The sequence below is a fragment of the Hyperolius riggenbachi genome, chromosome 4, assembly GCF_040937935.1.
Source record: "Hyperolius riggenbachi isolate aHypRig1 chromosome 4, aHypRig1.pri, whole genome shotgun sequence".
NCBI classification, from domain to species: Eukaryota; Metazoa; Chordata; class Amphibia; order Anura; family Hyperoliidae; genus Hyperolius; species Hyperolius riggenbachi.
Window position 1 is genome coordinate 304,243,683 of NC_090649.1, and position 25,797 is coordinate 304,269,479.

Here is a 25,797-nt window from a genome sequence, read left to right on the forward strand (position 1 = left end):
ACCTTTTCTGGGGACACCTATAGACCTGGGGCTACCTATTTTTGGGGAACCACTGCTGTCAGATTGAGTGTATTTTGGGGAACTGCTGCCAGGTGAGAGGTGTCTACATATTAAGGGGGCATTCTGCCTATTTATGTGAAAAGCTGTCTATTTATGTGCCTCATGACTGCTGAATTTGTCTTGTTGCAGGCCTCATGGTTACTGACTTTGTCTTGTTGGGGGCCTCATGATTTGTTGGGGGCCTCAAGATTGCTGAATTTGTCTTGTTGGGGGCCTCATGATTGCTGAATTTGTCTTGTTGGGGGCCTCATGATTGCTGAATTTGTCTTGTTGGGGGCCTCATGATTGCTGAATTTGTCTTGTTGGGGGCCTCATGATTGCTGAATTTGTCTTGATGGGGGGGGGGGCCTCATGATTGCTGAATTTGTCTTGTTGGGGGTCACATGATTGCTAACTGCGAGACTATGGAAAGAGCTGAATCATCATCATATGAGACAATAGCATTAAACCTACTTTTTCCGCTTTTTAAAGCAGAAAATGAAACTGGGAGGTTCTAAAAAAAATGAATAATTTTTTCAGGAGTACGATGGATGAAATTGTTTATCTTCACAGTTTATTTTCAACTTAATTTTCCATAATGTTCATGTATGAGTTAAAACGTTTGAATTTAGTTTAAATTGCTGTTGGCACTTTGTGATAGTAAAGTGACTTTGCAGTTTGGACACTCGACCTCCAAAAGGTTCACCACCACTGTCCTAATCTAATGTCCCACCATTGCTTAGTTCATGTAAACTTGTCTCCACCCACGACCACACCCACATTCTGGTTCATGACCACACCCATTTTTCGGCTACGCGCGTCACACAACACCAACCCAGATTTGCGGCGCTGAGCGCGCCGCCCCGCTTTTTGCTCCCCACTTTTTGCCCCCCCCCCTGGAAAATTTTCTGCAGACGCCCATAATTATGGGGAATAGTTGACACACTTAAAAAATCCTATGCTAGTAGAAATGATCAAATCTATTATTTGCTCCCTTAGTGTTTTATCCCAAACCAGCAGCCATATTTGTGTATTTATTATTTTACCACTTTGACTTTAAATTGACTTCTAAAGGCATCATTAAATAAAAAATGGGCCAGAACACCACAACCTCCACAAGCTGTGTGGCATTCAGTGCTATACAAAGCTGTGCAGAGATCGATTGCCTACTGCTGCCTCACATGCTTAATTCATAAAAAAGACCAACTTTTTTTTAATCAAACACTTATAATGCCTAGAAGAAAGATGAAACACATGCATCCATTACTGAATCCTAGAAAGGTGAGTCGCTTCACCTGTCCGCTCAACTCACCTCTCTCCATAATGTGATTCTTCCCCCTCCAGCACTGCACTCCAGGCAATGGGCAAGCTGACACTGCCATGCTGGTGTCATTTGAAGAAGAATATTGTGACGCCCTGAGCGGCCACTTGGGTCTCTCAGGGTAAAGCCCAGCCCTAGTTTTGACCATTGAGCAGTATTTGCATGTATATCTGTTTACCACTAATCTTCCTGTTCACAGTTCAAATGGAGTGGCTTGGTCATCATCTCTCACTAAGTCATAATACAGCAAAACCGTTGGAACAGCTTGGAATATTTATATGGCATTATGTGAATTTGAGTTGCTGTGCAGGGTTGGAAAATTATGCTTACAGATTTTGATTCACAGCCACGCTTATATGCTTTTAACGTGAATAAAACAAACAGATGTAAAACTAAAACATACATGTGAATCCACGAATGTGAGCCAGTTGTAGCTGGCATGTCATATACCTGAAGTGAGATATAAAATAGGCTGAATATTAGAGGTGGACGTTGCAGTGATTTACAATATTTGTCAAGTACCGGTACATATGTTCAGCTACCACCCTGCAAATAAGTGGATGGTTTGGGTTCACTTTGGTTATAGAACAAGAATGTGTTGGGCAAAACGTGAAATAGAGTACTGTTTTGACCATTATAGGTGTGAGGGGTAGCTAGGAACTGAAGGGATTGAAAGCTAGACTATCACATTGCCTGAAGTCACAGGGATTCTTTGGAATCAGTCCCAGAGCAAACTCACAGATGCCAGGGTGTTCTATTGGGGAGGTTCATTTTACTCTTCTTACATGACTGGTAGATCGTTCTTTACCAGCTGATAATTGTAGTTCTCCTGGCAAGTTTTCCCTTAAAAGCCTGGCTTGAGACATTACCTTACTATCAGACAGGTATTAATAACAGTATCTTTGAATACAATTATTACTAATAAGGAGAACTAAACTCAGAACTAGGGATGACCACTAGCCAGATAATAATAATTTTGAATTGTTGCAGCATGATGCAAATAAACAGCTTGAACATTAATTTATCTAATCCTGCTGAGGTAAAAATTTGATTGGTTCATTTTCAAACTGCATAAATGTGCATACAAAATGTGCATACTCCTGCATCAACTCAAAAAGTATTTGCATCTCACTGACCACCCCTACTCGGAACTTTCTATCTGCACTAAAATATAAGCCACAGCATGATAATCTTTAGGGGATTAATATTTAATACAAGCTTTTTGTTAGTTTTTAGTTGGATTCACTTCACTAGAAGCACTGAAATGGTTAAGCCTGTGTTTACACAGGGCAGAGAGCTGCTGTGGTGCAGCTCACACACAGCTCACAGCTATGATTCCCAGCTGCTGATAAGACACTCTGACCTAGCTAAGCAAGCACAGATCACAGTCCAATGAATTTATTCAGAAGACTTCTGTAAAATAAATACTTTTCATTGTGTGATGTGCTAGAGTTTGAGTCTGCTTTAACTGAGTAAGATGGAATAGTTGTTTGTATATCTAGAAAGCAGAACTGCATGTAGAGTCTTGTACACACCATTTTTTGTTTTTGTATTTTACTGTTTTTGTAAGTTAGCATTTCATACAACGACCTTATGATTTATCTGGGGATGAACTGGGCTAGCCTTTTTCGAACACTCCAGGCACCAAATGAGCCAGTGAGAGCCAAACCATGAAAAAAGATTTCCTGTCTTCAAGCCAAGGCCAGATTTACACTTTTTCCGCCCCAGAACAACATTCTTTTGCCCCCCCCCTCGATGTGTAGCAGCCCTCTGTGCTGCCATTTAATGTTCAGAGTGTAGCATCCTTGTACAGCAGGCCCTTTCTTTAATGTATGGCTCCCTTGGGCAGCTGCTCCTCTTTTCCCCATGTTGCTCCCCATTTGCAGTCTCCCTTTTCTATTTTGCAGCTTCCTCTTCATATGCAGTAAACCCCCTTTCCATGTCCAGCTGCCCCCTTGTGCAAAAGCTGGACTAGGCCCTGTCCCTTATGGCCTTCCAGAAATCAAGCCCTGCTTCAAGTAGTTGGCACATAAAATCAACTTGAACCCCACCTCTGATGATTGTAGTCCTTCCATAGAACTGGCCCTTAAACTTTTTGGTCTTTAACCCTCCTGGCGGTTGATTTTTTTCTGCCAAATAGGCAGAAATCCATTTATTTTTTGTTTCATATAAAGCTACCAGAGTGGTAGCTACATGAAACACCACTAGAGGGCGCATGTGTCCCTCTAGTGCGATCGTCGCCGGCATCAATAGCAAACAGGGGAATGCGTATATAACACATTCCCCTGTTTGGCTTCTCCTGTCGCCATGGCGACAATCGGAATGACGTCATGGACGTCAGCCGACGTCCTGACATCAGACGCCTCCGATCCAGCCCGTAGTGCTGCTTGGAACTCATTGGTCCGGGCAGCGCAGGGCTCTGGCGGGGGGGCCCTCTTCCGCCGCTGCGTGCGGGCGATCGCTGCAGAGCGGCGGCGATCACGCTGTGCGCACGGCTAGCAAAGTGCTAGCTGCGCACACAGCACTTTAAATGGGGTGAATCGCCCCACCAGGGGCTGAGATATACTCCTGCGCGGCATAGCCTGAGCTCAGCTCGGGCTTACCGCCAGGAAGGTTAAGAGAGATGACTAGAAGCTCTGTTGTGTTGAGGCCCTAATTGTGCCTTTGCTTTTTAAGCCCAAGCAACATAAATCACGCTAACATTAAACCAGTCTTAAAACCCACCACTGCAATAATACTTATTTATAGAATGAATGATAAACCTAAACATAATCATATGTATTGAATACATTTGTATGGATGCAGGACATAATGAATGACTTGTATAACTTGTTTTTTAAATATTTATATTTAAATTCATATTAAATATATATATTTTTATATTATATTAATATTAAATATTTGCTTGTGTTTTAGGGGATTTTGATACAGTACAGAGTCCATCAACACCCATCAAAGACCTTGATGACAGGACATGTAGAAGTTCTGGATCAAAGTCCCGAGGAAGAGGCAGAAAAAATAATCCTTCGCCCCCTCCAGACAGTGATTTGGAGGTAAGAACCCATCTATTAGCCTGCTGAAATGCTTCTGGTAGAGGAGAAGCTATTTGTTGTATTTGCACTAATGTCTATTAACAGGGTTGTTAAAGTTATATCCTCCTCAGTTCAAATCTATAAATCCCAAACATTATTTTACAGTAAATTTGTTACCTTGGTTTTAAGCTACAGAGATCGCCATGTACTGTACATAGCTTAGAATATTAGCTGTGTCAATTTTCTTATTAGTGGAGGTGATTATTCCTCCAGAATGATCATGCTTCTTGCTTTGTGCAGCTAATTGTACATATAAGTATAGGGGAATTACTGGGGCAATACTAAGTTGTCAATACAATTCAGAAAGTACTAAAGTATACGGAATCCAAGCTTGGTAAAAATTGCTCTTCGAGCATCCACACCCTTTAAGACATTCCGAGAAGGGTGCAAACTGAAAACCACAGATCATTTTAATAGCATTTAATTACAAAATGACTTTTGTACCGCGGATAGATATCAAAGCATTTTTTTCTTTAATGAAGGTGGAATGTCACTTTAACCAAGTGTCCCTAAGTAGTAATTTCGCCCATCATTCAGTGAAATTATTTTCTGGATCACGAACAATGGCTATCTATCTTATTTTTTTTATTTTAAGTTATGGACTATTTTTATTCACTATTATAGCCAGGATTTAAAAGTCCAGTTTATTTTCAGCTGTAAGGACTGGGAACTGGCTACTATCCCAGGCACTACTGAATATGGATTCACACATGCATCATACTCTGTTGGTGTTATGGTTTGAAAACTGTTCCAGAAATGCCAAAATGACTGGAGTGTTTTTAGAACTGGATTTAAAGTGGATCTGAACTCTTGCAAAGGACAGAAGAAAAACACAGAGAAATGTTCCCTGTATGTATTTAGAGAGTTTACCCTGTCTAATTCCCCCTCATTTGTGTCTAATCACATATTGTTATTTGACTTATCACCTGTGTAGCATGACTGCCACGGCAGATAAGCTCATTTGAAAGTACAAGATGTTAACGATATGTCTGCTTCCATGAATCACGAAGTAGAAGCAGTGCAGATGTATTTTAGGATTTGTATCAGCTGTAACAAAGAAATGGTTTTGTTTAAAAGGTTATCATGCTGTTGCATATCTTTTAGAGCAGAGAGGACGTTCTGAGTTCAGTTCCTCTTTAAAAATCGTTCTGTGAATTATTTGCATTTATTATTATTGATGCTACAATAGTTTCTGTACAGTTATTAGTTACTCTGTGATGTTTTGCATTTCAAAAAATCCTGGACTTGAGCATTGAGAGAGACATCACCTGGCTAATCATTTTAGCCACCTCATCTAACTAATCACTTTAGCTGCCTCATATGATGTGTACATGCATGACTGTTCCACAACCTTTCTGCAGAGGAAATATATCTCTGTCATATTGTTTAGTTGTCATATTTTGTCTATTGCGCTTAATTTTAAGGTAATCTTACGCATCTAACTAATACCTACCCATGCAGAGATAGGGATAAATAACTTACCCACAAAAAGATTGGTAAACATTGAAAATTCACATTTGCTTGCAAAAACACACAATTGCGCTCACAAATTTGTGATCGTGCGCAAACGCGAAAACGCGCGCAAAAACGGCCATGATATGAGTTATCGCCTTTTAGTGGATCAAGCCCATAATGTTTATATCATGCTTTTCTCCTGGTGGACCAAATCACTTTGGGGATGGTGAATAGTGAAGATCCATTGTATTTACAGTAGTAAGATCCTTAGCATAACTGGGATGAAAATTACTTTTTACTCTTCCCCCCCCCCCCTTAAAACCACAGGTGACAATAACTCTCTGTGCAAAAGGTGGATCAGCGCATCACCAGGCCACCTCCGAATGGCCTCCAATCAGAGGTGCGCCGAGCCCCCCCAGAAACTGCAAACGCACCTTGAACCCAAACAGAAGCTCTGCATATACACCAAAAGCAAGGCTGTTAAGTGGGAGCAGCTGACCAAAAATGAATTAAGTTAGTACATGGCAAGGAAACGAGCAGCGCTACTTAAAAACAGATAAGTGCCTACCTGCAAGAGAGTGCAAGCCCCACTTGTTGGGTAAAATAAACACCTAGCATACACATGACCTGTCTACCACTGGAGGAGGTTGGTTTCCTGTAACAGCTGAACTTAGCATCACTCCCAGGTACTAAATACTTTTTCTCTCAAACCTAACATACCCATTTCTCTGGTGCCTCTTACTACTTGGATTCATAACCTTCCTCCTTTATTCCTTGAGTTAATTCTATTCCCCCAATGTAAAAACTCGGTATACAGAGGCGCCGGAGTAGAGTAAAATGTTTTTAAATATGCTTAAAAGCAGAGGGGGATGTTAAGGTGGACTCACTTCCCTCTCACAAAAAAAGAAAACTCACTTGAATCTCGATAAAACAGAATTGACAAATAATTTATTCAACTCCACAAATGCAACGCGTTTCGCGGGCGTGACCCCGCCTCTTCAGGCAAAAATGGGAGCACAACTCAGTGGGTCAAGCAATAGGTTTGAGCGCCTCTGTAAAACCTATTGCTTGACCCACTGAGTTGTGCTCCCATTTTTGCCTGAAGAAGCGGGGTCACGCCCACGAAACGCGTTGCATTTGTGGAGTTGAATAAATTATTTGTCAATTCTGTTTTATCGAGACTCAAGTGAGTTTTCTTTTTTGTAAGAGGGAGGTGAGTCCACCTTAACATCCCCCTCTGCTTTTAAGCGGTTTTTAAAACGTTTTACTCTACTCTACTCTGGCACCTCTGTATACCAAGTTTTTGCTGTTCTTCTGGGTGGAGGGGTGCATCCCCATCTACTATCTACAGAGAGCGACTTCTTAACCTGAGTGGGGTCAAGTCCTAATGCTCCCCACCTGCATTTAAAGTGGTTGCCTATGGGTAACCCGTGTTTGTGAGTATATATACATAAAATTGTATTGAACTCTTCATTTTACCTGACAATACTGCACCATATTGGGCTCTCGATTCTCTTCTTGTTTTTAAGCATATTCCCCCAATGTAACTCCCTACTAACTAATATTATCCCCCTGGACCTAAAAGAACCTCACCCTGGCACTAAATATTTCCAAGTACTCATCTTCAGAAAAATACCAATGCTATAGCCAAGGAAACAAGTGCTGTTCCAAAAGTACTCTACACCGAAATGATCAGAGCCAAGTTTACATGGCTAAGTGTGTGTAATATCATTAAAGGTAGCTGGGAGATGGTCCAGTCCTGCTCATCACCTCATTCTATCACAGCACTCAGAACGGCTGTCATTTGAGCACCACAAAAAAGAACAGGTGCCACTGTCAGGATGCCTGTGCTATGACACACTGTTTCACCGGTAGAGATGGCACAAAACCGGAAACCAAGCCTAAGTTGTTGTTTTCTCTAGTTTGAATTCAGTAGTAGAAAAACAATCTATTTTAGATTATTATTGTTGCATCTATGGTATATTTCTTCTTATTTCCTATCTTGTTACCTGCTGGACATTAACACACATGGATATACACAAGTGGATAGCAGATGAATTGTTAGCTAATTAACTTGAACATCAGTAAAGGTAGCAACCAATGAACTGAATAATTATAATATAGATTTACAGTGATAAACGTCAGGAAAAAAGGTATTATTTTTCTGGTCTGTCTACTTGATCTGCAAGTATGAAGAAGGGCATCCAACATCGGGGCATTACTAGGCAGTGCTTTGGTGGTTTTTAACTGCTCGGGAAGGGCATAGCAGGGGAAGTAGAGAAAATGGATAGGCATTCTGCATCTGCATCAGACTTTGCTTAGTTGCTACTTAACCTCTTGACGACCAGCTAACGCCGATTGGCGTAAACTGGTCGTCTGCGGGTTACCATTTCCATGTCAGTTCACGGAGGGTGTCTCCGTGAACAGCCGGAGAGCTGCCGATCGCGGCTCGCCGGCAAAATGTAAACACGCGGGGAAGAAATCCCCGCTGTTTACATCATACGGCGCTGCGCAGCAGCAGCGCCGTAGGGCAGATCGGCGATCCCCGGCCTCTGATTGGCCGGGGATCGCCGGCATCTGATAGGCGGAAGCCTATCCTTCAATGCGCAGGACGGAACTCCGTCCTGCGCATTACAGAGAGAGGGAGGGAGGTAAGGAGGCAGAGGGCGGAAATGGCTGCGGAGGGGGGCTTTGAGGAGCCCCCCCCGCAAAACGCAGATGGCCGGCGGCGATCAGACCGGCAGGACATCCCCCTAGTGGGGAAAAAAGGGGGGAAGTCTGATCGCCCTGGCATAATACTGATCTGTGCTGCGGGCTGGAGAGCCCACGCAGCACAGATCAGGCAAATCACAGCTGGTCGGCAAGTGGTTAAAATGAAACACAAAGAGAACATTTTGGAAAGCACTTGAGTGTAGTGAACTATTCAGCTCTTTGAATTGCAAAACACTACAGAAAACAGGCTCATCTTGGTGTGTGTTACATAGATCCAGTATATGAATCAGATATTAAGAGCGTTACCACTTAAAAGGAAATGTCTTGACCAGTTGACATGTATATCTCAGCCAACAAATGTCATGCTTCCCAGCATTTTGAGCAGTCAAAGAGGAACACTTGAGGTGGTTATGTGCTAAAGCAAGCACTATTTTTAACATTGCATGCCCAAAAATAGTGTCGGGAACCCCATGTGGTCAATGTGATAAAGCCACTCTGCATTCTTAGACAGCTAGTGTACCTCAATAGTAAATTCTCAAGCTCATGTTCAATAGACTGTAACATCTAACAGACTCTATGCTTGTGCATAATATAATATTTCTAATACACAATATTTGAACGTTAGCATATATTTAGTGAATTTGTGCTGCACCCCAAAATATGTGTGTCATACCAGATTACAACTAAAAATTGTCAAAGAGAAACGTAGTTTATGGTGCAGCAGCAGCTGCCGCCCAAATCATCCATTATTTATCAATATACCTCCATCATGTTTCATTGTTTCCCTAAAACGCTATAAAAACCTTAACAGAATAAGTAAAGAAAACAATTAGACCTAGTGCATAGTGCTCAGTTGCATTGCAAAATAATTCTGCATGCACTCAGTGCCCATAAAATTCTATGTTCATAGTGATGCATTGTGAGGGCTCATTCACACTAGAACGAGTTTCTGGGAAAGTCCTTGACGATCACCACGCTATGGAGGAGAACGTCTTCGGCCTAGGGAAAGGATGAAACCAGGAGCCCTTATGGTGTAGTATCGTTAGAACAAGTGGGTTATATAATGATGTCTGTAATAAATACTCACAAAGGTGGGTTGCCCTGATGCAACCAATGACAATCGCATGCGGAAAAAAAACCTTTCCGCTCAGTACTCTGGAACACTCTGGGACCAGGCAGTCGCTCTCCTATGGTCCTATATACTGGTGGATGGTCTCCCCAGTGGTATAATAGCACCTCAAAGAGGTATGGGATACAGAGGCAAATCGGTGGAGGCGCCCTTAAAACGTATTCAAAGCCAATATAAAACATTCAAATAAAATAAAAAGAGGTATCTTACCTCATCAGAAACGCGTTGTCTACAGTATAACCCTTTAATTTTAATAAAGACTCCCTTTTCCACCTATGTTAGTCTTCTGATGAGGTAAGATACCTCTTTTTATTTTATTTTATTTCAATGTCCTATATTGGCTTTGAATACGTTTTAAGGGCGCCTCCACCGATTTGCCGCCATTCACACTAGTGTTTTAATTGCCGCAGCTTAGAAGAACTTCCAGAAATGTTACACATGCAGGCTTTCGGATGTGAAATGTATCTGAAAACAGGTACCCAATGTAATGATCTGCTCAGCTGCCTGTGCAGGCAGGCACCTTTTTGACCATTGTTTAGGTTTGCATGCTGCAGGACTCTGGAAAGAAGAGCTTCTGTCAGTTTTGCAGCTTGTGCTTGCAGAGGAATTTGCATACGTTGCCATGCAAATTGCCTGGCCACATTCATTGGAGGCGTGTACTATAAGTACTATGTGTTTCCCACAATGCTTCGCTGGTCATAAGGATTTAGTCCTGTGTAACACTCCTGGAGGGGTGTCAGCCTTACTCTCTGTTTGAAGTTCAGCTTAGAGTAATTCCTGGAAAACTGCACTAGGCAGGTTTCCTTAGTGCAGTTAGGATTGTTTATCTGTTTGTTTGTTCTGTTGCTATTGTCCTGTCCCAGCGGTGGTCGACAGGAAATCGTTCTGATCTCTGTTCTTGGAGTATAGCTGGTGCAGCGGTTGCTACCAGCTATCTCTTCTGATCTGTCTCACTTGGATCGCACTAGCATCTTGCGCTAGCGCTGTGGATCCTTCTGTTCTGCCTCCCTGGATCGCACTAGCATCCGCGCTAGTGCTGTGGATCACTCTGTTCTGCTACTCTGGTCCTGGATCGCACTCGCTTCGCGCTAGTGCTGTGGATCCTTCTGTTCTGTCTTCCTGGATCGCGCTAGCCACTTTCGCTAGTGCTGTGGATCCTATCTCTCGCTTGTCCCTGTTTTCGTGTGTCTGTCTTGTCTGCTACGACCGCTTGCTGGAGGCTCGGTGAGGTAACCGTTAAGCAAGCGTTGGCGTCCTCTGTTTCATGTTTGTCTGTCGATGGTTAGTTAGGCGTGCTTGTCTCTATTGTGCTTATCACGTGGAGACCGCGCATAACCGCGTGCACTGTTGCGAATGAGTGCGGTGTTCGCGGTTAGCTAGCGTTTGTTGTTTTCCGCATCTCCTCATTGTATGATTTGCTGTGCCTTTGCTATCCTCGTATTCTGTTCTGATCTGCCTTGTGTCACTTCTGGCAATCGCCTTTCTTGCGGTTGCGTTTCTGTTTCGTATCTGCTGTTGTGTGTGCACGGTCGCGGGGTGGCGACTAGATTGGCACACACACATACAATCTGTCCCTTTGCTCGTTCTCATTCGCAATCGCTTCTCTTGCGATTGCGTTCTGCGCTTTGTACAATTCCTGTCTGGCATTTGTGGAGGTACAGAGGATTGGTTCCTCTGCACTCCCCAGCGCCATCTGCCGACAGGAATTTCCCTCTACGGGTGCGTAGCACCTTTTGCTGGGTTCCTGCAAATATACACTTGTGGAGGATTTCCGCCGTATCAGCGCACGCGTTGTGCGCTGCTCACGGAGAAAGTTCCACAATCGTTACACCCAAGAGGTTAAAAAACACAGCCTTGGTATTCCTGGATGCCTTGTTTGCTCTGCTCTCTCTGCTGCTGTCTGAGAGGTCTGTCTCCATTAGCGTGCCTGTTATCCGCATGCTTATCGCGTTATCTAAACAGCCGGTATTCTCCGTTCCCATTCTGACTGCTCTAATCTTTATAAATTGACATTAGAGACATGTGTTGAGTTAATCACCGCACAAGGCAGTAATTTTCCACACTGCTCAGGAATTGTAGCTTTTCATGCGGAAACAGCTTTTATGAATGGACACTTTGCTAAATGGTCGGTAAAGTCAGCTGTTTTGAGCATTACCGCATGCGGGAATGCTTTATGAATAGAGGCCATAGTATTTTAACTACTAATGTATTGTCTAAATTTGAAAAAGAAATTATGGAAACTGCACTCTTGAGGGTTCTTTCCAGATTGTTGCTTCCTTGAATTAATCTGAGAAGACTTTGTCATCTTCTGAATTGTGTATAATTTCATTTAATTGAGGGACTAGTGCTTTGTAGTATTTTTCTAAACTGTTACCAAGAGCCAGGTTATTCCCCAGTACACACACAGACCTTCTGCAAGCTCTATGCGATTTTGGTTACTCTAACATGTTTGGATTAACCTCTTTTACCTCTGTTACTGGAAGCTTAAAACAGCCAGACTCCTCTTAAGATCCGATTCATATGGTTTATAGAAGGAGGGCAAAAAAAAAAAAAAAATCTCAAAACACTCAGTTCTCTCTCCTACTAGTTATTTACACCATCATTATCATTAATAATGAGCATAGCCAGATGCATTGTTATGCCTTACCAATTACATTAATATCTTTTTGAAGTGGTAGTTCAATAGAGATGGCCCGAACTGTTCGCCGGCGAACAGTATTCAGTGAGCTTCCGCTGTTCGCATTCACGGCGTGTTCGACCCGACCCCTATACATCATGATTGAGCTAAACTTTGACCACTTACCTCACAGTCAACAGACACATGGCAGCCAATCAGCTGGCACTCCCTTCTGGACCCCCCTAATAATAAGCCGTTGCGGTGGCCATATTGGATGCAGTCTCTGTCTGCAGTGATAGTGAGAGCAGGGTCAGACTTGCTCCAGATAGGTAGGGAAAGCATTAGCTAGGCCTGTGTTCTTGTTCCTTACTGACTACTTGCTGTGTTTTTTTTTTTTTGTGTGTGTGTGACACTCCACAGCCCACTGACACCCAGAACTGTGCACACTACTTCTATTGTGGCCACATTAATTTGCAGGCACAGAGTGCCACTCCAGTGCATTATTTGTAGGAATGAAATGTTATTTCTGCCCTTTAGCGATTAAAACACAACTTCGTCAACTTCATAATTTTTAGTGGAACTTTTGGCATGTATCTCCCTCTGGCATGCCACAGTCCAGGTGTTAGACCCCTTGAAACAACTTTTCCATAACTTTTGTGGCCATAAACAGTATTTGTAGGTTTCAAAATTTGCCTGCCCATAGAAGTCTATGGCGGTTTGCCAGATTCGCCTGTTCATGAACATTTGCAGAAGTTCACCTTCTCTATTTGCGAACGCAAAATTTGATGTTCGCGACATCTCTATAGTTCAACTTCAATAATTATTGTTTGGCAAGTTGTCAAAAACATTGTCTGCTTTGGGGTTTTTCAACATTATGAATACTAACTAAACTTACGAGATTTACAACTTTCAATTTTTTACAATGGTTTTTATGCACTTTAGATTATCAATCCTTTAACAATACTCTATTTGAATGGGCTTTGTTGTTGCCTTAAATACCAGTGTTGTTTTCTAATATAATATACTTAATTGATCTTATTAACCAATGAGCTAGCAAAAGAAACTCATTTTTCTATTAGTTCTTTGATCCAAGTCACTTTTAGGTTGGGTTCTTTGGAAGCCCTTAATTTTTGGGTTGATAGCAACAGCATTTAAGACAAATAGTTAGTATGGTGTATGTTTTATGGGTAAAATGGTAAAATGTGTGTTATTTTATTTTTTTTTTTTTTTTGAAGATTTGATCTTTGCAAGTTTTCTGATCAATATAATATTATTATGGTGTGAACATCTTGTTTTTATGAGTGTTACTTTTCTTTTCTCTCCATATCACATAAAAAAATCCCTGATGCAGCACACCTATTGTTATGTGTAAGATGTGTTCACCTTCATTTTTTTCTGTTTTAATTTTGCTATGGGGGTCATGGGATTTAATAATGGAAAAAATATGCATTTTATGCTCAGATCAAATTACTATCAATATTGATCATGTGTGATAAAAACACATGACCCTAAAGTAAAATGAAATGAAGCGCCATTTCCGGCTTATCAGGAACGCAAGAGTTAATGTTGAATTTTTAACTACATCTGTAACAGCCCTCCAGAGAATTATCACTTTAGCTTTGAACACCCACCTTGCACATTACAGTGCATCATATACAGTTGGCACATCCCTCACCCAGGATCGATAGTGACAGGTGATTCAAACACAGCGCCACATAATCTGAAACTGCACAAAACCTGCAACTTTCAAGTGCACATTCACTGCTTAAAGGATACCACAACTGAAATGTGACATAATGAGATAGACATGTGTATGTACAGTGCCTAGCACACAATTAACTATGCTGTGTTCCTTTTTTTCTTTCTCTGCCTGAAAGGCCCCGTTCACACTTGCGGTTTTGTCAAAACCGCACCGGATGTCCGGACCGCACCGTATCCGGACCGGACCTGATCCGTACGGTTCCTATCCGGATCCGGTCCGGATCCGGTCCGTTTGCATCCGGTTTCCGTGCGGTGTGAACACGGTTGCGGTCCGGATCCGGTTTCTTAAGGAGATAACAACCTGTAAATACCTGGGGTCTGGGAGGTCAGCAGAAGGGTCTGGGGTCATTGTTGGAGACAGGTGGACGTGTGGAGACCATCCGTGGATACAGAGACTGCAGTTGGGACCATGGATCCAGGCATTTTTCGTATACCTGGGAATTCTCTGTTGTTCGCCTCCTCGTTATCAGACTTATATCAGACATGTTGCTGCCTAGAGCTCCAGCATGAAATCGCTGCTGCCCCACTCTGTGAACTCCATGTGGTCCCCATCCAAAATGCATAGGAAGTGGGGTAGAACGTCCGGTTTTTGTAGCCAGTGTGTTGTGCGCTCTCCGGTTCTCATTACTTTGTATTGGCCGGATGGTGCAGTCCGGCTCCGCCCCGGATACGGCTGCCGGAGTCCGGAGGACCAAAAAATAGCGCATGTTGGAACGGACGCCGGAGTCCTGATCCGGTCCGGATCCGGTCCGGCTCCGGTCCGGCAGAACGGACGCATGTGAACGGACGCATAGGCTTTCATTGCTATTGCCGTGCGTCCGTTCCGTCCGTTCTGCAAGCGGTCCGGCTCCGGCACGGCGATTCCGGACGGCCACCGCTAATGTGAACCGGGCCTTTAGTTAAATATCAGGTATGTAAGTGGCTGACTCAGTCCTGACTCAGACAGGAAGTGACTACAGTGTGACCCTCACTGATAAGAAATTCCCCTTTTTTACCTCTTTCTTGCTCTCAGAAGCCATTTTCTGCTAGGAAAGTGTTTTATAGTTGGAATTTCTTATCAGTGAGGGTCACACTGTAGTCACTTCCTGTCTGAGTCAGGACTGAGTCAGCCACTTACATACCTAATATTTAACTCTTTCAGGCAGAGAAAGAAAAAAAAGGAACACAGCATACTTATCTGTGTGCTAGGTACTGTACATACACATGTCTATCTCATTATGTCACATTTCAGTTGTGCTTTCCTTTAACCTTAGCAGAGGTAAGTGAGGCTTACACATTAACATCTCCATAGTAGACAGGGAATGTGGAATTTTTCTTACTTGAAAAAGAACTCTGATAAGATTACCATTGATAGCTCAGTCTTTCAGTGAGGGATGTTAGCCGTGAAGGTGCAGTTGTACTATTGGTCACATCATTTGTAATTTTGTAATACTTAGCCATTCGGGGCCATCTCTGCCATGAACAATCTCTGCCAACAACATAGTGCATGTACAGGCATCTAATGAAGTCACTTAAATATCTTTGAGCCAGATTTTTAAGCAAAAGCAGTGGGGGTAAGTGCATTGTTCCCCTGCTTACCCCTTCCCACCAGAAGCCACACTATTGTGCATCACATTGCACCATTGTCTCTCCTCCCATTCCCATAGAAATGGTACACCTTGCTCAGGTAAACCCAAAGGGTTCCAGATTGTAACATTGTCTCATTTCAATAATTTGTGATAGAATTGATTTTGTCACAAATGAAAGGGATACAAGTGTGCAAATGCCAGAATGAACATGTGGGCTTTTACGTAAAAAAAAATGGAGAGTTCCTTATTGAATGGACTATGTTGTACCATAGGGTAGGAGCTGCATAACAAAAGGCTCTGGTTCCAGGCCTGGATTTACATCAGAGGAGCCTATAGGCACAGTTGCCCTGGCACCTTTAACTTTGTCTACCATGTATCTAGAAACCTCTGCCGAACCACACCATAGTGTGTGAGCTGGCCCAGCTGTCAACTCTCCCTTACTACCCCTACCCAGTGCAGGTAGCTATAGATGCCCCTTAGTATGGCCAGAGATACCATCAGTATTACATAACTAGAGGTGCCCCTGACTGATGGGAGATCTCATCAGTAGAATGACAGGAGCTGGGTAACTTAAATTTTGCTCAGGACTCTGTATAAGAAAGGAGGCAGAGAGACACTTGGGGAGGGAAGTGAGATGCCTTTCCATCATCAGGGACCTGTAGGCACGTGCCTAGAGTACCTTATGGTATTTCCAGCCTTGTCTGGTTCCATAAGGTTTTGATGTTGTTAAGGAAATGCCTATATTAATAGATTCTATTGGTTGAAGTCGGGGAGGTACAGTGCAGCTGAAAAAAAAAGCCTTTCAGATTGCCAGGCCCAGCAGGAAGAGAAAATATCTCCAAGTAGAATCCACATGGCATAAACATATTCACTGACTATAAAACCTCATACATACACTGGTTAAAACTCAGGCAAGGCGGCCGATGACAACCGCCTCTGCCAAAAATGTAGCATAAGTACAGCGACCCCCAATGCTACATGAAGCATTGGCTAGCGATCAACCTGGTGATTGATTCAGCCTATTGCTGCCTAAGAGCATTGTCCTCCCCACTCACCCTGCCCACCATTTGACATCACTCACACACCTTTCTACCACCCCACATAACAATAAAACCAGTTGATATCATCTGTACAGTGTCAGCCCTTCAATGTCGCCCGAGTGATTGGATCATAATTTCCACTGAGTGACATGTCTAGGATCTGTGTACAAGTCTTAAGTCTTTCACTTACTTCCATGATTTATCTATACAGCAGAAATAGAACTTATTCAGATGGGTGCCATGTCCATTTCCGAATCAGACGTGCCACTCATCCTGCCAATAAGCGGCAGTGGAATGGTTTGAGTGCGTGAAGCGAAAATCTACTGCAAACTGTCCAGAATTGGTGTCCAGAATCATACCATCATGCGATTTCGGATGCATGCTATTGCTGGAATAGGCAACATTTCCCTGTTCCCGCTCAGTGGAAATTTTCCAATAGACCCTAGAAAGAGCAAGCAATGTAACTTTAGTTTAAAGTGTTTGCTAATTTAATCAAATCTAATCTACAGGTACTCTTTTTTTTTTTCTTCAGCTTCCTTTTACTTAAAACTGTGTCTTTGTTTTCAGAGAGTATTTGTTTGGGACCTGGATGAAACAATCATCATTTTTCACTCTTTACTTACTGGGACATTTGCACAGAAGTATGGCAAGGTGAGATCTACTATAGTAAATGCTTCATACAAGCCTGTGTTGCAAACCTCTTGAAATATATATAAAATACAAGTTTAGTGGTACAAAGCAAAAATGACATATTGAGTTTTCTCTGGTAATTCCAAATCATAAAAGAAATATGGCCAGGCCCCACAGGTCCTGAGTAGCTACAGTCAGTAGAGAAAAGAGCCATCTCTGCTTCAAAATAGTTGCATATGGGTCCTTATTCAATTCATTTTTCCTCCTGAGTTTTCCCCTAAGTGATATTTTTACACCTTATAAATAAAATACCCTTTAAGCCACAAGCAAGAAAATATTCTGAATATTTTTGACTGTACTTTTTCATTTGTATAGTACTGAAAACTTATTTTAAACAGGAGATGAAAAATTATCTCCCAGGAAAAGTAAATTGAATAAGGGTCATGGGTACTTTACAGTCTAAAGTGAATACACACACCAAAAAGGATTTTTTTCAGTTACATTTAAACAGTGGAACATATACATTAACAGCCAAATTAAAGTGTACTTGAGATGGAGGATAGAAAAAAAATTATCGCCCTTTCGCCCTACTCCTGCACTGTCTGTATACTCCGGTATTCAGCCCTGTAATTCCTTCAGTTAGGGCCAGTCGGAGCATGTACAGTCCAGCTTTGCACTCCCCCTGATCGTGCTCCCATCACTGGGGGCATTTTGCATCTGCAAAATGTTTTTGGTGACGGGAGCTTGATGGGGGCATGCACCCAGCCGGGCATGCGCAGTATACCCCGACTAGAAGAATTACCGGGCCGAATAGTGGAGGATCCAGGCGGCGCAGGAGTATGGATAAGCTGGAAATGATCAGTGATCTTTAGCTTTCCTGACAACAGTAACACAATAGTTACAGCCAAGAATTGTAATTAAAAAATGTTAAACGCATGATGTTATAAAAATTGTATAAATATATTATTGTATGCTTTTTTTATTGAGGCTTAAGAGCATAACTTGCTATTTAGCCAACTTTTTAAAAATTACATTAAAAAAGCTATGATTGAATAATAAGTATGGATATGCTGTTTGATGCAGTTCATATATGTGAATATGTGAAACTTGTACACAGCATCCGTACCTTGAAAAGAGAGTGGCCCTAATTCAATTCATGTTTTCTCCTAATTTTTGTCATAGGAGATAATTTTACTCTTCTATTCAAAATAACTTTTCTGCATTTTGCAATTGAAGAACTACCAAAATGTAGATGAAAAAAGTACTGTCAAAATTATTCTGAGTATTGCCTTGCTTGCTGGTGGCTTGAAAGGCATTTTATTAATATGGTGTGAATGAATTGAATAAGGGCCATTGGGCCTGATCCAATTCACTTTTTCTCCTGTTTTTTGACCTGAATTGATCATGAGAAGTGGAAGACTGTTGACCTAAAAAGAGAAAAAGGAAAGGATCATTTATGCCGGATGCTAATACTGAAGAATTTGATTGTGGATTACAAAGATAAGATAACATTAGTCAAAGAACTTACCGCAGAACTGGTTATTTACTGCTTACGAAACGTTGAACCTCAAATGGAGCAGTTATTACCTGCTCATCATGTGGACAGAAACAAAACTCCCACTGAGTAACTTAGCTGTACGCTTGCATAGAACAGAGTACATTTCTTACACAAAAGGTTTTTTAATTTTTTTTTTTAAAGAAATGTCAAAGGCTGTTGACTTTAACAGTTAATAGCAAAGCCCTCATACATGCTAGAATCACCAATTTTGCAGGCTATGTTAAGAAGGACAGTGGGAACAAGGGGAAAATAGACCTTGTAGTTTGTTTTATTTTTTTTAAAGCGATATATAAGTTTCAATAGGATAAAAGTATCAATTTATCGGTAGTGTAAATTTACATGTGTCGAAACAAAGAGCATTGAATTTCATGATGAGATTTCGAGGTGGTCCGTATGCAGTGCGAATGACCACCTGTAAACTCAAACTTGCAATGCTTTGGCCAGGGATCACTGTACAGCCACAATTTTGCTGTATAAGGATCAGTGGCAGCCGGTTGCGTAGCAAAAGGGGACGCAAAGGTTGTGACCACACTGGGGTCCTGGACCAGAGGGGCCCATCAGGGGCTCTCCTTCATCCATCATATTAGTTTTTTATTGGTGCTATGTTGACAATGAACACTTATTTATGTGCATTGATTGAATAGTGGTTATCCTTAGCAAACTGTTTCCCTACTTGTATTACACCTCTCTGACACTGCTGCTGTCCTTGGCAGGTTTTGGGTCTCCACATCAATAGAGTGTTTGGGGCCCCATTTCAAACTCACACTGGCGCCCAAAGCTCTTTAGTTACTCCACTGTTGGCAACTATACCTTTTTTTACAGTAAAACGTTAAATAATTTTAAAAAATTATGTGCAGTCTCCTTTCCCAAGAACCTTTAACCCCTTGGCACCCATGCAGGATTGGATAGCCAGAATGGAGAGAATATGTTAAGTTACCAGTGTGTGCCTTCTTCATTATGTAAAAAAAAGTGGCAGGTGTACTTTCATCTCCTTATACCTACAGCAACTTCAATGACATAAATGGCTGGATGGGGGATAGCTGACATAAATGTGATAATATCAGTGATGCAAAAGTTCAGCCACATGAAATGGAGTCTCAAGCCATCTGCTCTTTAGCATGCATGCGGTTTAATCTCCAATGCCATTCTCTTTCCTGTATAAAATATTGTTATATTTTTTAAAATTTTTACATAATGTATACTGTGTGCATTTATTTCATTGAATTACTTTTCAATATGCGGGCTAAGTTCATGCTGGAGATAATAATGCAAGAGAAAACTTGCCACCACACAGTAAGAGAGTTATCTTATCTCTTCATTCCTTAAGTTACCTCCTCTGTAGTTAAGTTACCTCCTCTGTGGTTATTTTTTACACACAGTTATTTAACAGCCTGTCTTTAACTTTAGAATTTTGGAGTTATTTCAAGGATTGAAGAGTTAACTTAAAGACAGAAGAGTTAACTTTAGGCTTGCCTGAGGTAAAATGTTTCCTGAATACTACATGCCTCATCACCATGGTGATAACTCTAGAAATGTTATTAAAGACAGGAGATAAGCTTAGTGAATTGAGGCCATTATCTGTACTCATCAAAGCCCCTCCCACTGAGGACATAGTGGCATCATTTTGCTATTACTATTCTACAGAAAAGCCATTAGCTCTGTAAGTGTCTCATTGACTATATGTTTGAATGCTGTTTTGTGATATTTAGGCAGGGTTTCCACATGTCTGTTGTTGTGCATGTTTTCTGGATAGGAAAATGTATTTAAACTGAGAACCAGTGATGATTGTTTTTGCATTCAATTTTGCAATAATATTGTAAATTTTCACTTTGAAATGAAAATGCCATTGAAAATTATTTTGTAATACATTTGTGATTTTTTTTGTAAAAATGTTGTGCTAAAATAAATGAATTTTTTTTTTTGTGATGTTTCGCATTAGAAAGAAAAAATTGTTTTCTTGACCGTATTGCAAAAATACAATGTGTTTTTGCTAATAGTTTCTCGAAATCAAAAATAACATTTTCAATGCAAAATAACCTGTGTTCTCTAAGAAGAAGGAAGCCTCTGGATCCTGTAGAGTCTTCCCATGTGATGTGGTCTTCTGGATCACCATTACTGCTCACGCGCCCCCCGAAAGAAATCTGAGAAGAGCCTGTTGAATTTCAAAACCAGGCCATGCACCTCTTCATGCACAAGTGTGGCCATACTGTGCTTGCATGAGAAAAACTGTGCCTGTGCAGTAAGAGGGGCTCTGTGACAATGCACAGGTGTGGCTGTGTTTGCACAGGTGCAGCATAGCTACACTCATGTATGAAGAGGAGCGTGCCCCGGATCTTCCAGAGGGTACCGCCAAGTGGCAGTAGGGGTGAGGAGGACACAGGAAGCCCTCTTCTTTGGTAAGTATCTGATTTTTTTTTTAAAGATTCTTTATTTAAAGATTTTTAGAGAGCAATACATAAGACAGACAAGTATAAGGATACATTATACATACAAAACACAGCCAGATGTTGGTACATTAGAAAGATATACCCAGTGGCCAACCTGTGCCACTAAGGGTCCATAGAGACTTTCAGAAATAGGGTACCATATAACCTATTAATGAGCCAGAGAGGCCTATAAACGCTTTACAGTATAGAAGAAAGTGATACATCATGAGAAAAGTGCTGTGGGAGACCTGGGGCCCAGAGGGAACATACACCCAGGAATCCATAAGCTGTCCAACATCACCTCGCCTTAATACCTTAAAGATCACACCCCTCTGACAACCCGCCCATTGTAGCATATATCAAAACTCTAGTGGTTATTCAAGAAAAAAGCATCAGAGACAAGCCGACTAGAGAATAGAACAAGAGAATAGAAAGAAAGAAGAAAAGAAGAAGCAAGGTACAGAGGAAAGAGGTCACCATGGAGGAAATGCGTATCTACCACCGGGCACCCAACCGCAGATAGTGTCAACGCCAAGGGGGAAAAAGGAGTTATGTGTCAGGAGTAAAGTGGTTCCATTCAATTATGTTTTCATTATATTTATATTTAGGCCCAGATTCTAGCCGGATGTGAGAGAGACATATCTTGCTGATTCCTTGAATTCGAACCAGCCCAGCCAAGTTTTCATGTACTGCTCTCGTTTATCATGCAAGCTAGCGGTTAGATCTTCCATTTTCTCAATCCAGTTTATCTCCCTAAACCAATCCTGTATGGATGGCGGGTCCAATTGTTTCCATTTTCTAGCAATTAGAATTTTGGCAGCATTAATTAAATGTCTGGTAAGTGTTCTTTTATATCTCCTTATCGCCCAATGGTTGTGGTGCAAGAGAAAGAAGGCAGGAGAGTCAGGAGGAAGATAGTCCGTCAACACCTGCATGATCTCCCTCACATCCGCCCAAAACTGCGCAAGTTTGTTGCAAGACCAAAAGATATGTACCAATGTGCCTACTTCCATTCCGCATCTCCAGCATAATGTGGGAGACGACGGGTACATTTTGTGGAGCTTAGAGGGGGTGTGGTACCATCTGGTAAAGATTTTGTATCCTGCCTCCTGGCTCCTAGAGGATATAGAAGATTTATGTGAGAAGACCAGTATCTTGTGCCATTGCTTGTCGGAGAAGGTCTGGTTCAGGTCCCTTTCCCATTTAGCCTTAAGGGTTACACAGGGTTCCTCACTATCATTCAGTAAGGAGTATACCAAAGAGAGGGAACCTCTTATTAGGCCCTCACCCAGACACGTTTTTTCAAATGTGGAGAGGGGCCTAGAGAACTCCACCTTTGTCCCCTGGGATAGGAGGAAATGTTTAAATTGGAGCAAACTCCAAAAGTCAAGGTTGGGTGTACTGAGGGAAGTCTGGAGGTCCCCATCCCCAAGACCCACCCACTCTCCACCCGAAATCAAGTGCATAGCTCGTAAGGGGGGTCTGTCCTCCATACTGGGTAGCTATTCCTGCCCTGTCCCAGAGAGAAGCTAGGGTTGCCTAATAACGGCATTAAGGGGGATGGCCAAGGGGAGATAGATGATTTTCCCCTCATCCTGTAGAAGACCCTTAGTGTTTGGGTTATCAATGCTATGGCCTGGGGTGAGGAAGGTAAGGAGCGTGTGGACCAAACTAGAAGAGGTAGCTTCCCTCCCATTAACTCCTCCTCGATGCCCACCCATCTTTTATATGCTGCATGTCTATGCCAATCTATGACCCTGATAAGGGTTGCTGCCAGGTAATATAATCTGGGATTCGGGATTGCCATGCCTCCCAGGTCTTTGGGGGCGGTCTGGATAGAATACTTCAACCTAGGTTTACGGCCATTCCAAATAAATCGAGAAAAAACCTGGGTAACTTGTCTAAAATAAGAGGAGGGGATAAAAATAGGCATTGTCTGAAAGAGATAGAGGAGCCGCGGCATAATTGTCATCTTAATAATACAACTCCTGCCAAACCAGGAAAACTGAGGTTTATCCCAGTTCTGCAGGTCTTGTTTGATACATTCTAACGCTGGAGGGAAGTTACAAGAGAACATATCTCTAGGGTTCGGGGTAATGTGGATGCCAAGGTACTTCAGGGACCTGCCAGGCCATTTAAAAGGAAAATTGTTCTGCAGAGAAGATCTAAGTGGGCCTGGGAGGAGGACTCCGAGAGCCTCACTCTTATCATAGTTGATTGACATATTAGATATTGCACCATATATTTTGAACTCTGCTAGGAGATTGGGTAGTGATATATGCGGGTTGGTTAGATAGAACAAAAGATCATCCGCATATGCGGCAACTTTAGTGCATGACTTAGGAAGGGATACCCCCTGTATATCTGGGTTCGCTCTAACCATACACAAGAAGGGTTCCAGGGACAGCGCGAAAATCAGGGGAGACAAGGGGCAGCCCTAGCGCATTCCGTTTTGGATAGGGAAAGGGTCTGATAAAACCCCATTCGCCTTAACCCTTGCTGAGGGGCATGAGTAAAGCGCCATGATACGCTGCATCATCTCCTCCTCCAAGCCAATATACCTAAGGGTACCCTCAATGAGATCCCAGTCCACCCTATCAAAATCCTTTTCAGCGTCAGTAGATAGTAGCAAGGTTGGTGTGGACTGAGACCTCACCCAGTGTAGGATATTCAGGGTTTTTATGGTATTATCCCTGGCCTCTCGACCATGTACAAATCCTACCTGATCCAAGTGGATCAGCTTTGGCAGAAGAGGGGCCAACCTGTTCGCTAGCATTTTTGAGAAGAGCTTCAAGTCTACATTAATTAAAAGACATCGGTCTGAAGCTGTTGCAAAGGGCGGGATCCTTTCCCTCCTTCAGCAATACCGAGATATGTGATTCAAGCATGTAGGGCAAGAATAGGCCCCTTCCCGAGGATTCCTCAGGAGGAGAATTGAAGGCCCTAAGCATATGGGACGAGACAATAGAGCTATATCTTTTGTAGTACTCTGGGGTAAACCCATCAGGCCCAGGGGCCTTTCCTGATGGAGTCTGGGAGAGAGCAAGACGCAGCTCGTCCTCCGAAAGGGGCTCCTCAAGTATCTTAATGTCTTCCGGGGTGAGTCTGGGCATCTGAGAGCGGATCAGGTACTCAGTGATTTTAGTTTTCTTTTCCTCCTTAGATATAGGGGGTGAGTGAGAGTGTAGGTTGTATAATCCAGCATAGTAGTCCCTGAAGACCTTGGCAATTCCCTCATATTTATGGTGTAATTTGGCGTGCTTGTCCTTAATTTGTGGGATGTAGTTAACAGTCTGTTGGGTCTTTAGGGCCTTTGCTAGGATGGAGCTACACTTATTACCAAACTCATAAAAAGGGCGACGACAGCGTAAAGCTGCGTACTTAGCCTTAAAGAATAATAAGGATCTGAGTCTTTCCCTCTCCCTGGTTAATGAAGCCAGGGCTAAGGAAGAACCAGAACCCTTATGACTATGTTCCAATTCCCCAATGTTAGCCAAGACTTCCCCAATCTCCTTATCCCGTTCTCTTTTACGCCTAGCCCCTTCTCTGATAAGCAAGCCCCTGACAAAGTATTTATGAGTTTCCCACACAACCATGGGGGAAGAGTCCTGGGTTGTATTTATCTGAAAGAATTCTTCCATCTCAGATTTAATTTTGGCAAAAATCTTTTTATCCTCAATGAGGGAGTTGTTTAGTCGCCAGAAAGCAGGGCCTCGCCTATTCTCCCCTAGATTGAAGCAGACCGTGACCGGGGCATGATCAGAGAGGTGTATATTGCCAATAGTGGATGCACTAGAGACCGAAAGCAGATTGTGTGACACAAATACATAATCGATTCTTGTGTAGGAGTTGTGAGGAAAGGAGTAAAAGGTGTAGTCTATAACCGAAGGGTTAAGTAACCTCCAAGCATCCACCAATTGCATGGATCGAAGTAATGATTTACACTTTCGTAAAAATTTGTAGGAAATAGGAGACTTCTTGGATGAGGAGTCAATCTCCGGGTCCAGAGTGAGGTTTAGGTCACCACCCAGCATAATGCTGCCTTCTGCAAATGAGCTTACTTTCACCAAAAAGGATTGCAGGAACTGCACCTGCTGCACATTAGGTGCATAAAAGGAGCCAATAGTGACATTCTGGGTATAAATTGTGCCTTTAACAATGTTAAACCGACCCTGCGGGTCTTGATATTGAGCTATCAAAGAGAAGGGGGTATCCCTTGAAAAGAGGATAGTGGTCCCTTTTGTTTTAGAATCTTGAGGAGAGCTAACGTAGGAGGTATTATAGTATCTGTTGAACAGTTTCGGGATTGATGGACCCTTGAAATGTGTCTCCTGTAAGCACACTATATTGGCACGTTCTTTATGACACAGGTGCAGCAGGGCAGATCTCTTTTCTGGGACATTTAACCCCTTGGCGTTGAGAGAAAACAGTTTAAGTAAGTGTTGGAAT

General features: G+C 42.3%; 1 protein-coding gene across 17 annotated transcripts in view; it reads left to right on the top strand.

Annotated features, from left to right (window-relative positions):
* The window catches only part of EYA4 (EYA transcriptional coactivator and phosphatase 4), a 481,052-nt gene that overhangs the window by 376,040 nt on the left and 79,215 nt on the right, over positions 1–25,797 (top strand). For all 17 annotated transcript variants that reach the window (XM_068231595.1, XM_068231603.1, XM_068231607.1 and 14 more), the window contains 2 exons: positions 4,277–4,413; positions 17,302–17,385. In XM_068231595.1, coding sequence (XP_068087696.1) covers positions 4,277–4,413; positions 17,302–17,385 — 221 coding nt within the window. The remainder of the gene's footprint in view (positions 1–4,276; positions 4,414–17,301; positions 17,386–25,797) is intronic.